Source organism: Sturnira hondurensis, unplaced genomic scaffold (assembly GCF_014824575.4).
Source record: "Sturnira hondurensis isolate 20B ecotype Veracruz unplaced genomic scaffold, ASM1482457v3 Scaffold0018525, whole genome shotgun sequence".
Lineage (NCBI taxonomy): Eukaryota > Metazoa > Chordata > Mammalia > Chiroptera > Phyllostomidae > Sturnira > Sturnira hondurensis.
The window spans coordinates 12,307,592-12,327,942 of record NW_028091156.1 but is presented as its reverse complement, the minus strand read 5'-3'; the positions used below and the strand labels follow the sequence as shown (position 1 = coordinate 12,327,942).

The following is a 20,351-nucleotide window of genomic DNA, read 5'->3' as shown; positions in this document are numbered from 1 at the left end:
TGTCCTTTCACTGTTCATATTTTTCATCTTCTTTTTCTTATATAAGTCCCTTTAGCATTTCATATAATAAGGGCTTGGTGATGATGAACTCCTTGAACTTGACCTTATCTGAGAAGCACTTTATCTGTCCTTCCATTCTAAATGAAAGCTTTGCTGGATAAAGCAATCTTGGCTGTAGGTCTTTGGATTTCATGACTTGGAATACTTCTTTCCAGCCCCTTCTTGCCTGGAAGGTCTCTTTTGAGAAATCCGCTGACAGTCTGATGGGTACTCCTTTGTAGGTGACTGTCCCCTTATCCCTTGCTGCTTCTAGGATTCTCTCCTTCATTTTGGTCTTGGCTAATGTAATTATGATGTGCCTTGGTGTGTTCCTTCTTGGGTCCAACTTCTTTGGCACTCTCTGAGCTTCCTGGATTTCCTGGAAGTCTATTTCCTTTGCCAGACTGGGGAAGTTCTCCTTTATTATTTGTTCAAATACGTTTTCCACTCGTGGCTGTTTCTTTCCCCCTTCTGGTACCCCTATAATCCGGATGTTGGAACGTTTAAAGATGTCCTGGAGGTTCCTAAGCCTCTCCTCATTTTTTTGAATTCTCATTTCTTCATTCCTTTCTGGTGGGATGTTTTGTTCTTCCTTCTGGTCCATTCCATTGATTTGAGTCCCAGTTTCCTTTCCATCACTATTGGTTTCCTGTGCATCTCCCTTCATTTCAATTAGTTTAGCCTTCATATGTTCCTCTAATTTGTGACTATAATCTACCAGTTCTGTGAGCATCCTGATAAATAGTGTCCTGAATTGTGCTTCTGAGAGGCTGGCAATTTCTTGGTTGCTGAGAGTTATTGGCTCTTGGACTTTGAGTTCTTCTTGTGCCATCTTTCGGGTTGTTCGTGCCTGTTCCATAGCAGGATCAGAGCCCTAAAATGTTCACTAGAACAGGGCAACAAAGTCGCTGGGTTGTGACGCTGTATGTGGGGGTGGGGTCAAAGAGCGACAATGGCTCTCACTGGTATTGCAGGGCAACTAAGTCGCTGGGTTGTGATGCTGTATGTGGGGGTGGGGTCAAAGAGGGACTATGGCATCCTGTCCGCCGCCTGCCGCCACGGCCCTCACCGGTGCCGCAGTTGCTGCCGTCACTGGGCCCACGCGTTTTGTCCCACTGCATGCGAGTGTGCCACCCCCATCAGCCCTTGCCCCCTGGGGCCTGCGTGGTCTGTCTCACTGTGCACGAATATGCGCCCGCGGTCTGCCCTGCACCACAGCTGGTTCTCGTCTGCCTGTGCACCTGGGTCGGGGGCCCTGTCCTGCCCGACCCTGCTCGCTGCTGGCTCCGCCCCTCTTACCGTCCCCGTTGAACGGTTAGATGTAGTCGGACTTCCGTATAATTCAATTTTTTGTTCTTTGGTTGTGTCTTTGTTTCTCCAAACCTTTGTTGTATTCAAACTTGGTCGTGGGAGAAGGCACAGTGTTTCCACCTATGCCTCCATCTTGGCGGAAGTCGTTAGAGGATTAGTTTAAGATCTTTCTTCTTTGATACACACCCAATGCTATAAATTTTTCTATAAGCACTGCCTTCATTGCTTCCCACCAAAATTGTATTTTCATTTTCATTTAGTTCAAAATATTTAAAATTTCTGTTGAGACTTCTTCAACCTATGATAAATTTTATACATTGAGGGCATACAGTTTGATTGCTATTCTTTGAAATTTGCTACTGTTTGACTTATGGCCCAGAATGTGGCTTATCTTGGGGAATGTTCCAGGAAAGCTGGAAAAGATGTGTTTTCTCCTCTTGTTGGATGAAGTCGTGTATAGATGTCCATTATATCCAGTTAATTGGTGGAGTTGCTGAATTCAACTTTGTCCTTGCTGATTTTCTTCCTGCCAGATCTGTCCATTTCTGATGGAGGGGATTGAAGTCTCCAACTATAAAAGTAGATTCATCTATTTCTACTTACGGTCTTTTGGTTTTTACCTCAGGCATTGATTTTAGGCACATATATATTGAGGATTGTTATGACTTCTTAGAGAACTGACCTCTGTAACATCAGTAAGGCCCCCCTTTATCCCTGATAATTTTCCTTGCTCTGAAATCTTCTCTGTTTGAAATTAATATACCTACTCCTGCCTTCTTTTGATTAGTGTTAGCATGTAAATCTTTATCACTTTACTTTTAGTCCATATATTTCTTTATATTTAAAATGGATTTCTTATAGACAATATACAGTTAAGTACTGGTTTTTAATTTTTTCTAACAGTCTCTGTCTTTTAATTCGTTTATCTATACTCTGAAGAGATTATTGACATAGTTGAATCAATATCTACCATATTCTTTACTATTTTCTATTTGTTGACCTGGGGCTTTTTGTTTCTATTTTTGTCTTTCACCCATTTTCTGCCTTTTGTGGTTTTAAGTGACTATCTGATATGATTCTATTTTCTCTCTATTCTTAGCATATTAATTATACATTTTTAAAAAAGAAATTAGTGGTTTTCCCAGAGTTTGCTATGAATATGTACATCAGATTCATTTCTACTTTCAAATAACACTGTACCACTTCACAGGTAGTTAAATACATCATAATAACAAAGTATTCCTAATTTCTCCCCCCCATCCCATATATCACTACTGTGATTCATTTCAGGTATTCATAAATCATCATAATAAAAAACCTTGTAGCTGTTATTAATTTAAATAAACTATTTTTATTTTATCTTTACTCATTTCTTCTCTTATGTTCTTTGTTTATGTCAATCTGGCTTTCTCATCTGTCATTTTCCTTCTTTCTCAAGCACTTTGAAAAATATTACTTGCAAGGTAGGTGTTCTTGCCACTAATTATCTTGATTACTATTTAATAAAGTCTTTATTTCTCCACTTCTGAAAGGTAATTTCTAAAGATACAGAATTCTAGGTTGATGTGGTTAGTTTTTGGCCTGACACTTTAAATATGTCACTCCATTCTCTTCTTGCATGCACGGTTTCTTTGAATATGTCAGACGTAATTCTTATCTTTGCTTCTATTTAAATAACATTCCCCCCCCCCACCAGCTTCTTTCAAGACTTCATCTTTGACTTTGCAGTTGGAATACGATATGCCTAGGTGTAGTCATTGTTGCTCTTTAAAGTCTAGTTGTCATGACTATCATGTGAGTTGTAGGATAATTATCCCTAACAGTCTGGGCTCCATTTGGTCATGGAGTACTCATTTCCACTTCATCTATCCTGATGTCTTGAAGAACTTTGACTTTGAGTGTATAAGGCAACCTCATTATGACTTATTTAGTCAGGGACAACAAAGAATCACTACATATAAAAGTCAACAGGAAATTTCTTCTTTCATCTCTGATGTCTCAGATTCCACATTGATTACTCTTATAAATGCTTGAATCACAATATCTTGGCAGTCTGGGAAGTGTTCATTTAGACAACAGAATGCCCAACGTAATGTTACAATGTTTGAATTTTTTACAGAAGGACACGTTATCCTTTGCAGTATTGGTTCCTTCCTGGATCCACCTCATGAAGAAAAGGTAAGAACTTTCATTGTGGTTTAATTAGTGAATCTGCACGTATTTATTGAGCACTTCTCTGTGCTAGACATCACAACAAAAGAGAGAAACACAGAACAAGACCTCCTAGTCTCTAGTCACATGTCATATACATGTGACATATTCATGACTGAAGTCATATACACCATCACTAAAGCTGTATGACAGGCAACACTGGTCTCCCTGTGAGAAGAGGGATGAGTGAGTGAGTGAGCCAGCCTCTGGTCACCACACCTACTTCCCGTTTTGAGATATTTGTGCAAATCTATGCGGAAACCCAGAACTTCAAAAAATGCATAGACCATCTAGTCCTCCACAGTCAGTTTTTTTTATCTTCTGTACCTTCACAGGAGAAAACTGGATAACCTTTTCTTGCAAGCCGAACCTTGTGTTCAACTATTATTATTTTCAAGAAACTTTCTCATATCTAGTCTCAATCCTTCTTATAATTAAAACACATATTCTATTTTTAATGTTAATATAATGTAAATGTCAACACCTCCTTATTTTATAACCATATAACTATGCACTTCTGTTTTAAAAAAATATTTTATTTATTTATCTTTAGAGGGGAAGGGAAGGAGAGAGGAAGAGAAACATCAATGTATGGTTGCTTCTCGTGCATCCCCTGCTGGGAACTGGCCCCTGCCGGGAACTGGCCTGCAACCCAGACATGTGCCCTGACTGGGAATCGAACCTCGATCATCTGGTTCGCGGGCCTGCGCTCAATCCACTAAGCTACACCAGCCAGGGCTTAAATATGCACTTCTTGTGTATAGGTGGATATACAAATATATACATATGTTATAAAGAATCACTCAACTCTAATTAAAGAGTACAACAAGGAAGCACTGTTTTTGCATAGGTTTATTTTCCTTTAAGCTACTATTTCAAATCCAAAAGCTAAACTTTAGCTTAAATAATAATGCTTCATTTTTGAATTATAGGTATACACATATGGCAGCATAGATTANAACATCAATGTATGGTTGCTTCTCGTGCATCCCCTGCCGGGAACTGGCCCCTGCCAGGAACTGGCCTGCAACCTAGACATGTGCCCTGACTGGGAATCAAACCTCGATCGTCTGGTTCGCGGGCCCGCACTCAATCCACTAAGCTACACCAGCCAGGGCTTAAAGATGTACTTCTTGTGTATAGGTGGATATACAAACATATACATATGTTATAAAGATTCACTCAACTCTAATTAAAGAGTACAACAAGGAAGCACTGTTTTTGCATAGGTTTATTTTCCTTTAAGCTACTATTTCAAATCCAAAAGCTAAACTTTAGCTTAAATAATAATGCTTCATTTTTGAATTATAGGTATACACATATGGCAGCATAGATTAGAATTGGATTCCTTGCAGAGCATTTTAGAATGGCTATTGTTTCAAATATTATTTCATTCCATCTGTGGAGGGCTTTGTGGTTGTTTCCAAGAATCCACGGTAGTCTTTATGAAGTCCAGGTGTTTAGCTTTCGTGGGATTATCTTCACTCTGCAGAGGAGAAACCAGAGAGTGGCTTTCCCAGGATGACAGGGGCAGTTCCCGATGAACCAGGGTCAGAGCCAGGGCTTTAGTTCTCTAACCCAGTGCTCTTTCCATGTATACGCGTAGCTCATACTGCTATTGAATGGAAAAGAACAAGCTTCGGCTTGTGAAGCAACAACATTTCATTCAGCAACAGCGACAGATGTCCTGTGAACAAGGCGTGCTATGAGCCGGACAAAATAATCATAGTCCCGAACCACGCATAGGCAGAAGATTACTTAATTGTTTTCTCCTGCTTGTGATGATGATCAATATTCGGTTATTCGTGTTCACAGGAAAATATGGTTTTTGCTAAAGGGTTTTCTACAAACGGACCAAGACCCTTCAAAATTCCTACAAAATATTTCAAACAAACAAAGTGATATGCTGATATTGAATTAGAAGGATAGTGCAATTGGTCTTCAAGCATTTCCACCAATTTAAAAGGAGAGAATCTATTTTAATAACTTATTAGTTTTCCCCATTCAACCTCATTTCAATCTTCTCTGTCTGTGAACAATGCGATTTTCCAATTTTTACATGACTGCCTGTTTATAAATATGCCACAGAATCTGGTTATAAGATGCTTCATTGTTACCAAGACGAATCCATGCCATACACTAAGCCACACTCAGTTCTAAATTATAACTGTAATGGAGAGTTAGTATGTAAGTCTGCCAATCAGAGGTTAGTCTGGCTCCCCTGCACCAGCACTGTTGCAAAGATGCTCCATGGGGCACAGATAGTCTAAGAGAGAGAGAGGGTGAAAGCCTGCCCACAGAGAGAAGGCCACGCATGTGTTGTATGAACATGCATACAAGTAAGTCTTAGAGCAGTGTCTTTCCAATTATGAATTGTAATCCACCGGGGGGTTATAAAATCAAGTTAATGAGTGGCAAGCAGTAGTAGTTTCATAAACACAGAAAAGAATAAAGTGGAATTAAATGCAATAGAATAGGATAGACAGCGTCTGTGTGCATTATACATAATAAGGTTAAGTATCCTTTTGTGAAAGACACTGAAACTCATTTCAGATGCATATACAGGTATGCGTTTCCTGTGTCTTGAAGTAAAACGTATATCTTACTATAGACGTGGCTCATATTAGAGAAACACTGGCCTTAAAAAATCCCCTGGCTGGTGTAGCTCAGTGGATTGAACACAGGCCTGCAAACCAGAGGATCGTGGTTCGATTCCCAGTCAGGGCACATGCCTGGGTTGCAGGCCGGTTCCCTACAGGCCAACTCCCAGCAGGGGACGCACAAAAGGCAACCATACATTGATGTTTCTCTCCCTCTCTCCTTTCCCTCTAAAGATACATAAATAAATAAAATCTTAAAAAAAAACCCCATCAAGGCAGGGAAGGGGCCCCTGGATGACCAGAGGTTGCTAAACAGCTTGCAGACAGATGTCACCCTGGATCTCTAAGGAGAACCACAGGGAATTAAATCAAAAGGCCTAGTAATTCCAGAGGAATTGTGCCCAACCTTTCTTAACATTTGAATGAATAGAAGCCTCATAGGAGACCCCTACAATGCCAGAATTCTACACAAATACTCCTAAGTAGAGGGCCCAGGAAGAAGTAAGGCCTTAGTCTGTGCCCATCAATGACAGAAGGAACATACTCTCTGAAAATGTGACTGCAGAGCAAACACCTCGGTTGACTCTAGTTCACACAGCTCTCAACTTGAGCTGTATCCTGAAGGAATGTACCAATCAAGCATCATATTGTCTTTGAAAGAGAATGTGCTGGGCCCATTTCTTTTGTTACTTCCTTGTGGTATGTAGTTATTATATATAACCCACCCCCCAGCACCCCCTAAGAAAAGGAGAAAAAGAACAAAATAGGCAGGGCTATATCTGGATGAAATTTGAAAATACTAAAAGTCTTTTCTTGCCAATCTCTTCTTTAGTCTCCATCTTCCAACTTTGCTTCCTCCAGCTCCTGATTATACCCACTCTGGGTTCCCCCACAACCTTTATCCTAAGGCTATTCTATTCTCTCATCTGGTTATCCAGTAATTTTCAGCTAAATGAATTGCTAATCCTCAATTAAATAAAGTGCTAAAGGCAGAAGGTACTTTTCCTTCCAGGCAACCGTGTAGATTAAAAGATATCTAAATATGGAATTTGGGGACCCTGACTTGTGTGGCTCAGTTGGTTGGTGTGTCATCTCATAACCAATAGGTTGTGGGTTCGATTCCAGTCAGGGCACATAACTAGGTTGCAGGTTGATCCCTGGTTCTGGCACATACAGTCCCTGGTCTGGGCATGTGAGGAAGGCAACCAATTGATGTTTCTCTCTCTGCCCCTTCCTCTCTCTCTACAAGCAATGAAAACATTTCCTCAGGTGAGGATAAAAACATAATAATAAAATAAAAGTAGAGTTTTGGGTACCTTAAAGCAAGAGAGAGCTATTTGGTGTGGGGGCATCACCACCTTCCACTTATCCCCATATCATTCACTCATAAGGTGAGCTCTTTAATGATTAATAGTTTTGATGAAGATTGAATTTTGATCAGCATATGCTGATTCCATAATATATGATTTTTGCCCTCTAGAAATTCAAGCAGCTGCTTGCCTGGCGTGCTCACTCTTTAGAGATTATTCAGGTAATCTATGTAGAAGACAGACAAGTGGTGCTCACTGCCTCCATCGATGGCTCCGTAAGGTAGGAACTTCCACGGTGTGCACTCAGGGTTTTGAGTCTGAGAGGAAAAGCGATTGAGCTACAGTGTAAGTACATGCCCTAAATGCAATCTTGACTAATTGACTGAAATAAAAAAATCAAGGGAGCACAAAACGGCTTTGAGAAGATGGCCATTGACCTGGAATTCTTTTCCGTGTCCAAGGAAGTGAGAGGCCATGCTCATCTATGCTAAATGGTGGACTAAATGCATTCAATAAGTGTCTTTGCAGACTTGCTTCAGAGGATTCTGCATGGTGGATAGCTCAGAGAGATGAGCCCAAGCCCAGGGAAGCTAATGACAGTATCAGCCACCATTAAAGTCATAGGGAAGGAAAAGTAATAGTGAGAAAAGTGGAAGTGAGCGAATTGTTTTGATGATGACGTGGTGGATTTTGCAAAGCCTACTCTTTTTTTTCATGGCTGCTGCCCCTGATTCAGAGGGGTTAGCACAGTGCTTGCTGCAACTGGAGCGAACAGGGGTGGCTTTCCTTAGGACTGTGGTCAATTACGTTCTCTGGAGAGCATCCCTTCAGGGTCAGTTTTCTCTTTTCATTAAGGTGTAATTTACAGATAATGTTAATTATGGGTGTACACATAATGATTTGATATTTGTCTATGCTGTGAAATGGTAGTTAATATCAGGTCTAGAAGACATCTATCACCATACAGTTATTTCTCGTCATGAGGACTTTGAAGACCTAGTCTCTTAGCAACTTTTGAATATGCAGTATAGGATTTCCAGCCAAGACAGAGATGTAGATAGACACACTGTGCCTTTTTACACAACCAAAAGAAGGATAACAACAAATTTAAAAACAAAAAAATAACCAGAACTGCCAGAAAAAGTAAAAAAGGCCCAAAGGAAAGAACAGATCAAAGCTCCAGAAAAAATACAAATAAACAATGATAAGAAGCCAACCTGTCAGAGGCACAGTTCAAAACACTGGTAATCAGGATGCTCACAAAAATGGTTGAGTATGGTTGCAGAATAGAGGAATAAGTGAAGTCTATGAAAAGTGAATTAAAGAAAAATGTACAAGGAATTAACAGTGAAAGGAAGGAAACCAGGACTCAAAACAACAATTTAAAGAAGGAGGAAGAAATAAACATTCAGCTGGAACATAATGAAGAAAGAAGAATTAGAAAAAAAATGAGGAGAGGCTTAGGAAGCTCCTGGACAACTTTAAGCATTCCAACATCCCAATCATAGGGGTGCCAGAAGGAGAGTAAGAAGAGTAAAAAATTGAAAACTTATTTGAAAAAATAATGATGGAGATCTTCCCCAATCTGGCAAAGGAAATAGACTTACTTCTAGGAAGTTCAGGAAGCTCAAAAAGTCCCAAAGAAGTTGGACCCAAGGCAGCACACACCAAGGCACATCATAATTACATCACCCATGATTTAAAGATAAGGAGAGAATTTTAAAAGCTGAAAGAGAAAAGGTGACAGTTACTGAGTTTCCATGAGAATATCAGCTGATTTCCCAAAGGAAACCTTGCAGGCAAGAAGGAGCTGGAGAGAAGTATTCAAAGTCATGAAAGGCAAGGACCTACATCCAAGATGACGCTATCCAGCAAAGCTATCATTTAGAATAGAAGGGCAGATAAAGTGCTTCCCAGATAAAGTCAAATTGAAGGAGTTTATCATCATCAAGCCCTTATTATATGAAATGTTAAAGGGACTTATCTAAGAAAAAGAAGATTAAAAATATGAACAGTAAAATGACAACAAACTTACAACTATCAATAACTAAACCTAAAAGAAACCCCAAAACAAAAACAAACTAAGCAAACAACTAGAGCAGGAACAGAATCACAGAAATGGAGATCACATGGAGGTTATCAGAGGGGAGGAAGAGGGGCTGAATAGGGGGAAAGGTACAGGGAATAAGTAGCATAAGTGGTAGGCACAAAATAGACAGGAAGAGGTTAAAAATAGTGTGGGAAATGTAGATGCCAAAGAACTTGTATGTACGCCCATGGACATGAACTAAGGAGTGGGAGAATGCAGGTGGAAGGGGATGTGCAGGGCGGATGGGAATAAAGTGGGGGGAATGAGACAACTGTAATAGCATAATCAATAAACTATATTTAAAAAATAGAAAAATGAAAAGTTAGAAAAACAAATATGCAACATAACATTATTAACTATAGTCACCACGATGCACAAAGCCTACTTATTCTTAATTGCCTACATAATGCTAAATATACATATGCAAAATGCTAAAAACACAAATATAGTAATATAAACTCAAAACAAATGTCATGTCTTAAAATTATGGTAATGAATTATCCTCTTATGGGAATACAATTAGGTTATATCAAAAGAGGTAGAGAGGCTTCGAAGTATACTAGAGAGATTAAAATAAATTAAAGAATTTACAACTATTACCACTATTTCCCTTGACTTCAAGTTAAGGGAAAATAAATAGGCCTATACTAATCTGCACAATACAATCTATAGATGATGTATTATAAAATTGTACACCTAAAACCTATATAATTAACTGATGTCACCCCAATTTATTCAATAAAAATAAAATTAAAAATAAATTTAAAATCTTCTGTACAATAAAGAAAACTACCAACAAAACAAAAAGGTAACTAACTGAATGGGTCAGACATTGAACTATAACGTTGTACACCTGAATTTTATATAATGCTGTTAAAAATAAAGAACTTCACAAAAAATGTGTGCGGAATGGATTTCAGCACAGCCAAGCTGGGAGAGCAGAGGCCAGTTAGATGTCTGTGGTGAGGAGCTTGGCTTATGCTGGGGGAGAGGCAGCAGCACCAGAGATAAATATTTAGGATTGGAGAACTATCTGGACTGTGAAATCCTGATGTGAACTTTAACTGAAAGAGAAGGTCAGTGATGGATGTCAAGAATGATTCCCGGCATATACATCTAGCCATTCATTGAGAGAGGAGTCACTAAAAGGGGAAAATGTTTAGAATGTGAAAGGATGAAGGAGAAGTTTAAGAAATGTTGAGTTCAAGGTCAAACTGTGGAGTCAGGTCCTATTTGGGGACAAACAGAGCTGCTTCCTCTGTAAGAATGAGGGAAAATTCAAAACATGGCATTACATTATTAGAGGTGCTTTTTACAACTTTGTCCCTTGGGTGCCTGCTCCAGCTTATTTTCAGCTGCCTGTGATCAGAAGTATTAATTGGAGCCTGGCTGGTGGGGCCTAGTAGATTGAGCGCCAGCCTGTGAACCAAAGGGTTGCCAGTTCAGTTCTCAGTCAGGGCACATGCCTGGGCTGTGGGCCAAGTCCCCAGTATGGGGTGCTCAAGAGGCAACCACACATTGATATTTCTCTCCCTTTCTTTCACCCGTCCTTCCCCTCTGTCTACAAATAAATACGATTTTTTAAAAAGAGAAGTATTAATTGTGGATTGTAATACACACACGTGCACGCACATACATCACATGCGTGCACATCTCTGTTGTTACGAGCATCCCTTGCTCAAACCAGTTATCCTTTTACATGGAGAGACTACTTTTAGGATTCCTGCAAGTGAAGATCTTCCAAGATAGTCAGTTATAAAAACGAAGCTCTATTAGGAGCTACCTCAGAATAAACTGCCCTTCAGAACCAAGCCACACCCTTTTGCTAAGGCGAGCGGCCACTTTCTGAAGGAGTAAGCAGTTCTAACACTCCGGATTTGTTTGTCAAAAAGATTATAATTTTATAATGGGAAAAAGCATAATAAGGCCTAGCCCTGGGACACAGGGGAAAAGGAACTGACGTTCCATAGCTGAGGCCCAGCACACCAGGCTGAGTGGTAGGATCCGTCCCCTGGGAGAGTCCTACATGAAAGAGCCAATGCCACCAAACAAGGAGACCAAAAGTTACTTCCATCCTTGCCTGCACAGCAACAGTTTAGAGACATCTTAAGTCTGTCCCTCATCCCTCTGAATCCTGTGTTGAAAGGGCTGGTGCATTTCACCTTGGTAATGGCTCTGATAGGGCCTTGACATTAATGCGGTGTGGGGGAAATCGAATGTTTAAGGGGTGTATGTCATTTCTGTTCTCAGAACACTGTCAGGTGTGAGGAGTCCTGACTGGATACCTCTCCCACTTCTTCTGCAGTGCCTTCTGCTTGAACCTGGGCTACTGCTTGGACTTGGTGGGATCCCCTGCTAGTTCATGTAGCTCATCCTTTTCTTGGGTCATTGCCAAGTGCAGACAGTGATTGTTCCTACTATTTGCTGCTCTGAGGTTGAAGTCGACATAGGAGGAAGGTCTTCCAAAGGCTATTTGACCTTTTCATTAGACGTAGTGCACCTGCTCCTGCTAAGGACATCCTGTATACTTTAAAGCGGTGGTTTTCAACCTTTTTCATCTCATGGTACATGTAAACTAATTTCTGCATTCTGCGGCACACCAAAAAACCCTATTTGCCAACCTGACAAAAAATAGGCACAATTTTGATTTATTTATACCAGGTGGCTATTGTTGCATTAGCTGTTATTTTTTTTGACAATCCAAGGGAAAAGAGATCAATGCCCCTGACTAAATAATCAGATAGTGCATGTTTTAAAAATTCTTGCATCACAGTAATCGAAAATCACTGCTCTAAACAATGTGGACTATTGAGAGGGACCTTATGGAGTGAACTGATGATGAAAATAGTGTGTATGGTTGAAGAACTAGTTCTTTTGCCATCCCATTTCATAACTCATTTGTAAAAATCAGCATGGTGTTTCCACAATAGGGATTGTGGGTGGAGGCTGAGAGCATTTTGGTAAAAGCATCAGTGGGCATCTGTTCTGTTGATGCTGATACAGAAGGTAGGCAGCTGAGATACAGACCCATCCTTGACCTAATTTAACTAATACACTGTCGGTCATTGTGAGTTCTGATTAGCTTAAATGAAGAGTGTTATTGGGGGGAACATTGGTTCCTTATTTTCTGGCTTTAATGAGTGGATATCAGTATGGATTCAAATGGACATGTCCCCAAATTGTTGTAGATCAGAATTCTGAAAAAAAAAATGTATGTGTTATGATTAGCTCAATATAGTTAATAGGGAGAGTCCTAGACTCAAGTTTAAAATCCCTGATGGACGAATAAAAATCTGATTATTAACAGAATTCCAGGGATTTCATTCCTCCTACCTTTGCCTTTCCTCAGGCTCTGGCATGCTCTCAGTGGTCATTACTGTGGGTATTTTGGACAACGAAGGGCCTTTGATCTGTCCCAGACGAGCGACATAATCTTGCCTTGTGATGTTAATGAGTATCCCGTAGAAATAAAAGAAGAAAGCAAGTTAACAGACAATAAACAAAAATATATATATCCTCTGGTATTTGACCAGCAAAGGTAAGACCACTTTATGGTTTCCTTTATGGAGCAGACAAGAACTGAACTAATATGATATTGTAACACTGAGCTGGACATGGAGAATTCAAAGGTGGAAAATCTCAAAACTTTTCAATAATTTTGTAATCCAATGGAAGGAGGCACAAAAATCTGTAATCCAGCATAACAGTACAGCCGAAAAACATTAATTCTTAAGGTAATCACAGAGGTAACAAGTCTTACTCAAACAAAGACGCCCGAAGAGGCAATGGCCCAAGCGAAGGCCCAAAACAGTGAGTGAGTCAGGAGGACATGGTAGAAGATAAAGCAAGGAAAGTCTATAGAGACTAAAGCACAATGAGCTTTTTTTATGGGCCAACATAAAGATCTTAAACATTCCTGAAATCAGCCCTGACTGGTGTGGCTCAGTGGACTGAGCACCAGCCTGCAACCCAAAAGGTCACAGGTTCGATTCCCAGGCAGGGCACATGCCTGGGTTGCAGGCCAGGTCCCTAGTAAGGGGTGCATTCTCGAGAGGGAACTGATCAATGTATCTCTCGCACATCAGTATTTCTCTCTCCTCCCTCCCTTCCTCTCTCTCTAAAAATTAATTGAACTAAAAAATAAATAAATAAACATTACTGAAATCACTGTGACAGAATGCACATGAGGAAAAGCAGGTCTGAAGACAACAATAGTGTAAATGATTGTCTAACCACTCAGCTGTGTACCTGAAACTTCATACAGAAGAAAATTGAAAAGAAAAAGAAAAAGATGGGTAATTTGGTTTTGGGCAGGTTCAAATATGAGATGCTTGTGGGGATATTTTTGTTTTTAAAGGTTTTTATTGCTTGGTTATGGCTTTTAAATATGCATAAGTAAGTTTTAACATCAGCAGAAGCTTCCCTGAGTCACAGAAATAGCAAGCATTGGTTTTGTGCCCTCACCCTTACCAGACAGTATTTTTTCAATGGCTATTCATGAATTTAACTACATGAAAAATTTAGGCCTTGTAGACATCTCTCATTTACCAGGAGAGAAATCTGGGGAAATTGACTGAAGTGCCCAGGTAACATCATTAGGAGGGCCACAGGAGCCAAATAATTCGGGGACCCAGAGAAAAAAGAATAGAATGAGTTTTGTTTAGTAGGGAGAGAATACAGGGCGTGGGTAGGTACCTCACTGTTTTTCTTATCGCTTCACATGCAGATGGCAGAAAATGAGCTCGATGTCTTTGCTTTTCAAACGGACGCCTCCCAAGGCCTTTGAAGTGGAAAGTGATTTTAAGTTTTTCAAGTCTCTTTCTTCCTCCAAGGTAACTTTTAAAAGCACAAACACACACCAACACTTTTCCTGAATGTAGATATGGACAGTGTATTCATTTTCTGTGGCTGCTATTGCAATTTCCTACACACTAAGTGGTCTGAACAGCACGAGTGAATTATTTCACTCTTCTGTGGGTCAAAAGTCCGACCTGGGTTCCCCTGGACTGAAATTCAGGCATTGCCAGGGCTGTGCTCCTTTTCGGGGGGTGCTAGGGCAGACTATCACATTTCTTAGTGTGAGGCCCCCTTCCTTCACTTTCAAAGCCAAAAATGATGCATCTCTCTGGCCAGCCTTCTGGGGTCCCTCTAAAAATAAATTAATTAAACTAAAAGTAAATAAATAAACATTACTGAAGTCACCGTGACAGAATGCACATGAGGAAAAGCAGGTCTGAAGACAACAATGGTGTAAATGATTGTCCAAGCACTCGGCTGTGTACCTGAAACCTTATACAGAAGAAAATTGAAAAGAAAAAGAAAAAGATGGAGAGTTTGGTTTGGGGGCAGGTTCAAGTATGAGATGCTTGTGAGGATTTTTTTTTTGTTTTTAAATGTTTTTTTTTAAATTTTATTTATTTATTTATCTTTAGAGGGAAAGGAGAGAGGGAGAGAGACATCAATGTATGGTTGCCTTTCATGCGTCCCCTGCTGGGAGTTGGCCTGCAGGGAACTGGCCTGCAACCCAGGCATGTGCCCTGACTGGGAATCGAACTGGGATCCTCTGGTTCGCAGGCCTGTGCTCAATCCACTGAGCTATGCCAGCCAGGGTGTTTTTAAATGTTTTTAATGCTTGGCAAGGTTCTCAGGAAAGGTTCTCTGCTTTTATGGTATCCTGTGTTGAGACTGGGCCCCCCTGGAGAATCCATCTTGAAGTTCTTAACCTTAATCACATCTGCAAAGTCCGTTTTGCCAGGTGAAGGAATATATTCATTCCCAAGTTGGGAGTCAGGGGAAGAGGGCACAGACGTCGTTGGTTACCATTATTCTGCTCACCGAAGATAATATTTTTTACAAAGTCATTTGGCTGAAACAAATAAATTTGGAGAAATTTGTAGGAAGGTTTTAAAGCTCTTAAAACAATTAAATGTCTCCAAAGATCACAAAGGTTTATCCTCTTCTTACCACACTTTCATTTTCTCAATTGTTTGGTAAAATAACAAAGGTTTAATGCTAATGTTGAGTTAAATACCTTCCACTTAGAAATCTCTGATTTTTACCAGCCATCTTGTTTTCCCATTCCTCTTCATTATCCATTATGTATTATTTCTTTATTCAAATTCCTGCTTTCTTTCTGACATATTACCGGTAATAATACAATGACAGTAAATCTTACATTTAAGTAGCATCTTACTATACATATTATCTTATTTGATCTGACAGATACTGAACAGGGCAAAAACTTGCCTGAGGTCATGCAACTAGTAAGTGACAGAGTCTGAATTCGAACCAGGGAATTGGTCACTTACGGAATGTTCCCTTTCGCTAAACATTCACTCCTGTTTTGCAGAATCGAAAACACACCTTGGAAGGTTTTATGACTGAAAACAGAGAGGCCGGGATTGTTTTTGGTTCTCTGCCTATATACAGGGTGAGTCGACCATTTCTAGGACTAGTGTGGTTACAGAACAATAGGGAACCGGACATCTCATTCCCAGCCCTGGTCTACGCGAGGCAGGTGGGAGAAAACTGCAAAACCTAGCTCACTGATGCTTCCATAAACACGCATGTGCGACTGGCCCCCCGCCCCGTCCTGGGCCCTCCCGTGCCCCGAGAGAAGTCTTGGGTCTTGTGTGCCCACGGCCTCGATCACTTGCCTCTGGCATTCCACATGAACAACACTGCAGGAAGCCGTTGTGAACGTCACCCTGGCTCTTCCTTACCTACAGGACAAAATCGGAATGCTTTTCACCTGCCTACACATCGTTCATGGCCTTGCCTCTGCCTGAACCGTGTGGTTCATAGCGGGCACCTGTGAAAAGCGGCGCCGGTGTGTTTTAAAGCAGCTGGAGTTTCTCACTCCGCATCCCCCACTGCACTCACGTCACAGAAGCAATCCCTTCAGTGTGTCTTTCTCGTTGTTTACGGCTAACAGGTGCAAAGCCCGACTAGTCTAAGATTCCTTCCGCTCATTGGTTCGGAGGCGCTAAAGGAGGCTCCGGATGGATTTCCAGGCAAGAAAAAGGGAAGTCACGTTCAACAGGAAAGAGTAAGTTAGCGTTTCGAATTCCATGGTGTACCCCACTTGTGTTTGGATTGTTACTGCCTGCACCAAAATGGATAACAGATAACAAATGCAACCACAGCAACAACAAAAAGCTGCTTTATTTAATTAATATCCAAAACGTGACCATAATTTTGTTAGTTTATGCCCTTAATGAGAATATGAATGAATCCTGTTCATCATCAATTCTACCAATCATTTGAATAAGAAATGTTGGCCACAGAAGAGTATTTTTATCAACATAGTATCATTTACTTTTAATTTGTTAAGTAATGGATAAAACACAGTGATATAAATTGTCCAAAACAAGCAAGCAAAAGAGTATTTGGGGTTTTATAATTCATGTATTTTTATGCCCCATATTTATGTTTTCTTAGTTCATCTGGGATTAAATGTACTTTACGTTTTCTAAGTACTGTGCAAAAGAAACAACAGACCCAATATGGAGTCACTTATGCTAAAGCCCCACCAAGACTCACTGCCTAACCTAACTGCAGGCTCAGTCCTTCCCAGGACTTGTTAACTGATTTAAACTAATCAGTTTGGGATTGCAGGATCAATACTAGTGCTACAACTCCCTGCCTTCCCCTAAAGGGAAGTGACTTTGCCTGAAGTAATTCGATCTTTTACCCTTCTTGCCCCACCCTCCTTCTGCCTCTAAAAACCTCCCTTTTTTTTTTTTTTTTTAAATATAATTTTTATTTAATTCTTGTTCAAGTACAGGTTTCTGTCTTATAATCCCAACCCTGCCCGCCCCCCACCCCATGCTCCCCGCCTCCCTCCCCTTTCCACCCCCCACCCTTAGTTATTGTCCATGTGTCTTTTATACTTGTTCATGTGAGTCCATTCCCTTTTCCCCTATGATTCTCTCCCCTCTCCCCTGTGGGCCCTGACAGCCCGTTCCATATTTGAGTGTCATTGGTTGTATTTTGCTTGCTTGTTTGGTTTGTTTAGATTCCTGTTAATGGTGAGATCATATGATATTTGTCTTTCACCGCCTGGCTTATTTCGCTCAGCATAATGCTTTCCAGTTCCATCCATGATGTTGCAAAGGGTAGTAGTTCCTTCTTCCTTTCTGCAGCATAGAATTCCATTGTGTAAATGTACCATAGTTTTTTGATCCAGTCATTTACCGATGGGCATCTAGGCTGCTTCCAACTCTTGGCTATCGTAAATTGTGCTGCTATGAACATCGGGGTGCATAGGTTCTTTTGGATTGGTGTTTCAGGGTTCTTAGGATATACTCCCAAGAGTGGAATTGCTGGGTCAAAAGGTACGTTCATTTTTAGTTTTCTTAGAAAATTCCATACTGTTTTCCATAGTGGTTGTACCAGTCTGCAATCCCACCAACAGTGAACTAGAGTCCCCTTTTCCCCACAACCTCTCCAGCACTTGTTGTTTGTTTCTTTGTTTATGATAGCCAATCTGACTGGTGTTAAGTGGTATCTCATTGCGAAAACCTCCCTTTTATATGGTTCCCCGGAACACCTTTCTGTTTACTAGATGGGGTACTGCCTGGTTCATGAACCATTTAATAATAAAGTCAGTTACATCCTCTGATTTACTCAGTTGAATATTCTTATTTAAAAGTACAAACTAAGGGATGGGGGCGGGGGGAAAGTGGTCAAATATATCTTAATTACCAGAGGGAAAGCAAAAATAGAATTAAAAATGATCTGTGGTTAATCTATGTAATGAATAATGTTTACTCAGCCAGAAATTGACTCTATGATGATGAATTTCATCAGAGATCATTAAATATGACAAATTATTTGTCCAGACATTGAGGAATTTTTAACGTATCTGTTATTTTAATAGGTGCTTTCTTTTCTCTTAATTGTTCTGATAGGTCATTAAACCACACAGAAAAAGTCAAAGGGATTAAATGTCTCCATTTACTTACAAAAAAGGAGCCACAAAAATCATGATTAAAAATCCCCTTTCTGGTTAAATGAAGAAAAGAGTTCAGTGTAGCCACAGGACTAAATTAGTTTCCAAAATAAAATCAGGTCCCTTTCAGAAAACTGTGCACGTAGCAAGATGGCAGGTTAAGTCTGGAGGCTGGTGTAGACGGACACATCACTGCCAGTCTATGCGGACTGTGTGTATAAACCCAAACAGCTGTGAGTGGGGAAACAGTGGATGAAGCCAAATCAATAAATGCACATTAAATGCCTAATTTTGTAAAGAGCACTCCCAGGAAGGCTGACATAAAATTGCCTCAGAAAGCCTAGTGTTCCGATTCCAATTTTGTGAAACAAACATTTATAGAATCCCTGAAAAGGTCACTATGTGCTCTGCTCCATGCAGGCACCGAGAAACTGGCCACAGATCCAGAGTTCACATGAATGTTGAAGGGAGAAATTTCTCTGAGCCAAGTTCAAAAGCAGGCATCTATTCTCTTTGATTTATTACTTTTTATTTATTAAGAGGATAGTTAAGTAAATCAATCTACTTTCTTTCTAGGAGGACTCAATTTTTGTAAAAATTAGCAGTGCCACATGACTCTAGAAAATGGTGTTTGTCTTGTAAGGCTGACTAATTGCTGATATGTCCTTTATTTCACAGGCACAGCGGAGGAAAAGTCTCAAAAAAAATCTCATCCCACAAATAAATCTGGCTTCCGCCTTCTTCCCAGGCATCCCCAAATAAGAGAGAAAAAATCAGAACTGGCTGCCGTGGCCTGAGCTGCGCGTGAAATGGCCAGGTCTCAATGATACCCCGGTCTCTATTTCAGGGTGAAAGCAAGGGTCCACCAGACACTGTCCCCCCTCCCAGTAACAGGCCAGCTACTCGATGATTGCCCTGGAAGTTCAGGAGGTCTCAGCTCTGAACACCAAGCAAGCAGCAAGCAGCAAGGGGCCAGGTGGCCAACCTCTTCCATACATTGAAATCTACTTAAGGACTAGGCGATGCTTCTTGTTTACTGACAGCAACATAACCAAGGACACAAAGAAAATTGATAGTATCAGTGGATCCAAACAATATGGCCATCAGCAATTAGCTTTCCCCCTTCCCCATTGGTCACCCTAATTCATAACTAGAATTATCAAAATTATGCATTAAGAGGCAAATTACTTGTATGTCATGCTATGTAGCATACAAAAGAATTATTATTACGAAGAAAAATGTGCCAGTCAAGCTTCTAGCTATTTATTTTCTTTATTTAGAGAAGTGGCAAATGGAAGGGAATGTTCAGAGTTCCTTAGAGAAAGTCAGAAGTTATTTACATTTAGTCTAGAAGTAACTTCACATAAATAGAACTTGAATGATTATCTGAACTTCCTAGGGTTGTTTGCTTACTAATGCTTTTATTAATTCACTTTGGTATTTTGACCAAATAATTTATTTTGCCAATGGGAACTCCTGCAAAAAATAAAAGCATCTAGTTTGATCAATAATAAATGAGATTTTAAATAAGTCAAAGGCATGAGGAAAGTACCAGAATTAAAACCTGCTGACAGGCTAGGACTTTTTGGGAAATGACACAGAGCTCTGAGTAATAAAAGCATCCCCATGGCAAACATGAGTCTACTTTCACCAAAGCACCAGCCACTTGGTTAAAACAAACAAACAAACAAAAACTGTGGGCCCTGAATTTAATCCTGCCTTTCCATTCTGGAAAGGATTCTATAGTTCTTAAAATCCCAACAACTTTGGAGAGCTAAAGAAATTTTTACTCGTATAAACTTTATTTACACACTTCAGTTTATTTCTAGGCATGGAAT

General features: G+C 40.2%; 1 protein-coding gene across 1 annotated transcript in view; it reads left to right on the top strand.

Annotated features, from left to right (window-relative positions):
• WDR64 (WD repeat domain 64) overlaps positions 1–19,986 on the top strand; it is a 74,238-nt gene extending 54,252 nt beyond the window's left edge. The window contains exons 22-28 of the mRNA XM_037069493.1: positions 3,470–3,528; positions 7,642–7,751; positions 12,910–13,098; positions 14,287–14,392; positions 15,910–15,990; positions 16,495–16,608; positions 19,192–19,986. Coding sequence (XP_036925388.1) covers positions 3,470–3,528; positions 7,642–7,751; positions 12,910–13,098; positions 14,287–14,392; positions 15,910–15,990; positions 16,495–16,608; positions 19,192–19,275 — 743 coding nt within the window. The 3' untranslated portion in view covers positions 19,276–19,986. The remainder of the gene's footprint in view (positions 1–3,469; positions 3,529–7,641; positions 7,752–12,909; positions 13,099–14,286; positions 14,393–15,909; positions 15,991–16,494; positions 16,609–19,191) is intronic.
• Positions 19,987–20,351: the final 365 nt, after the last annotated feature.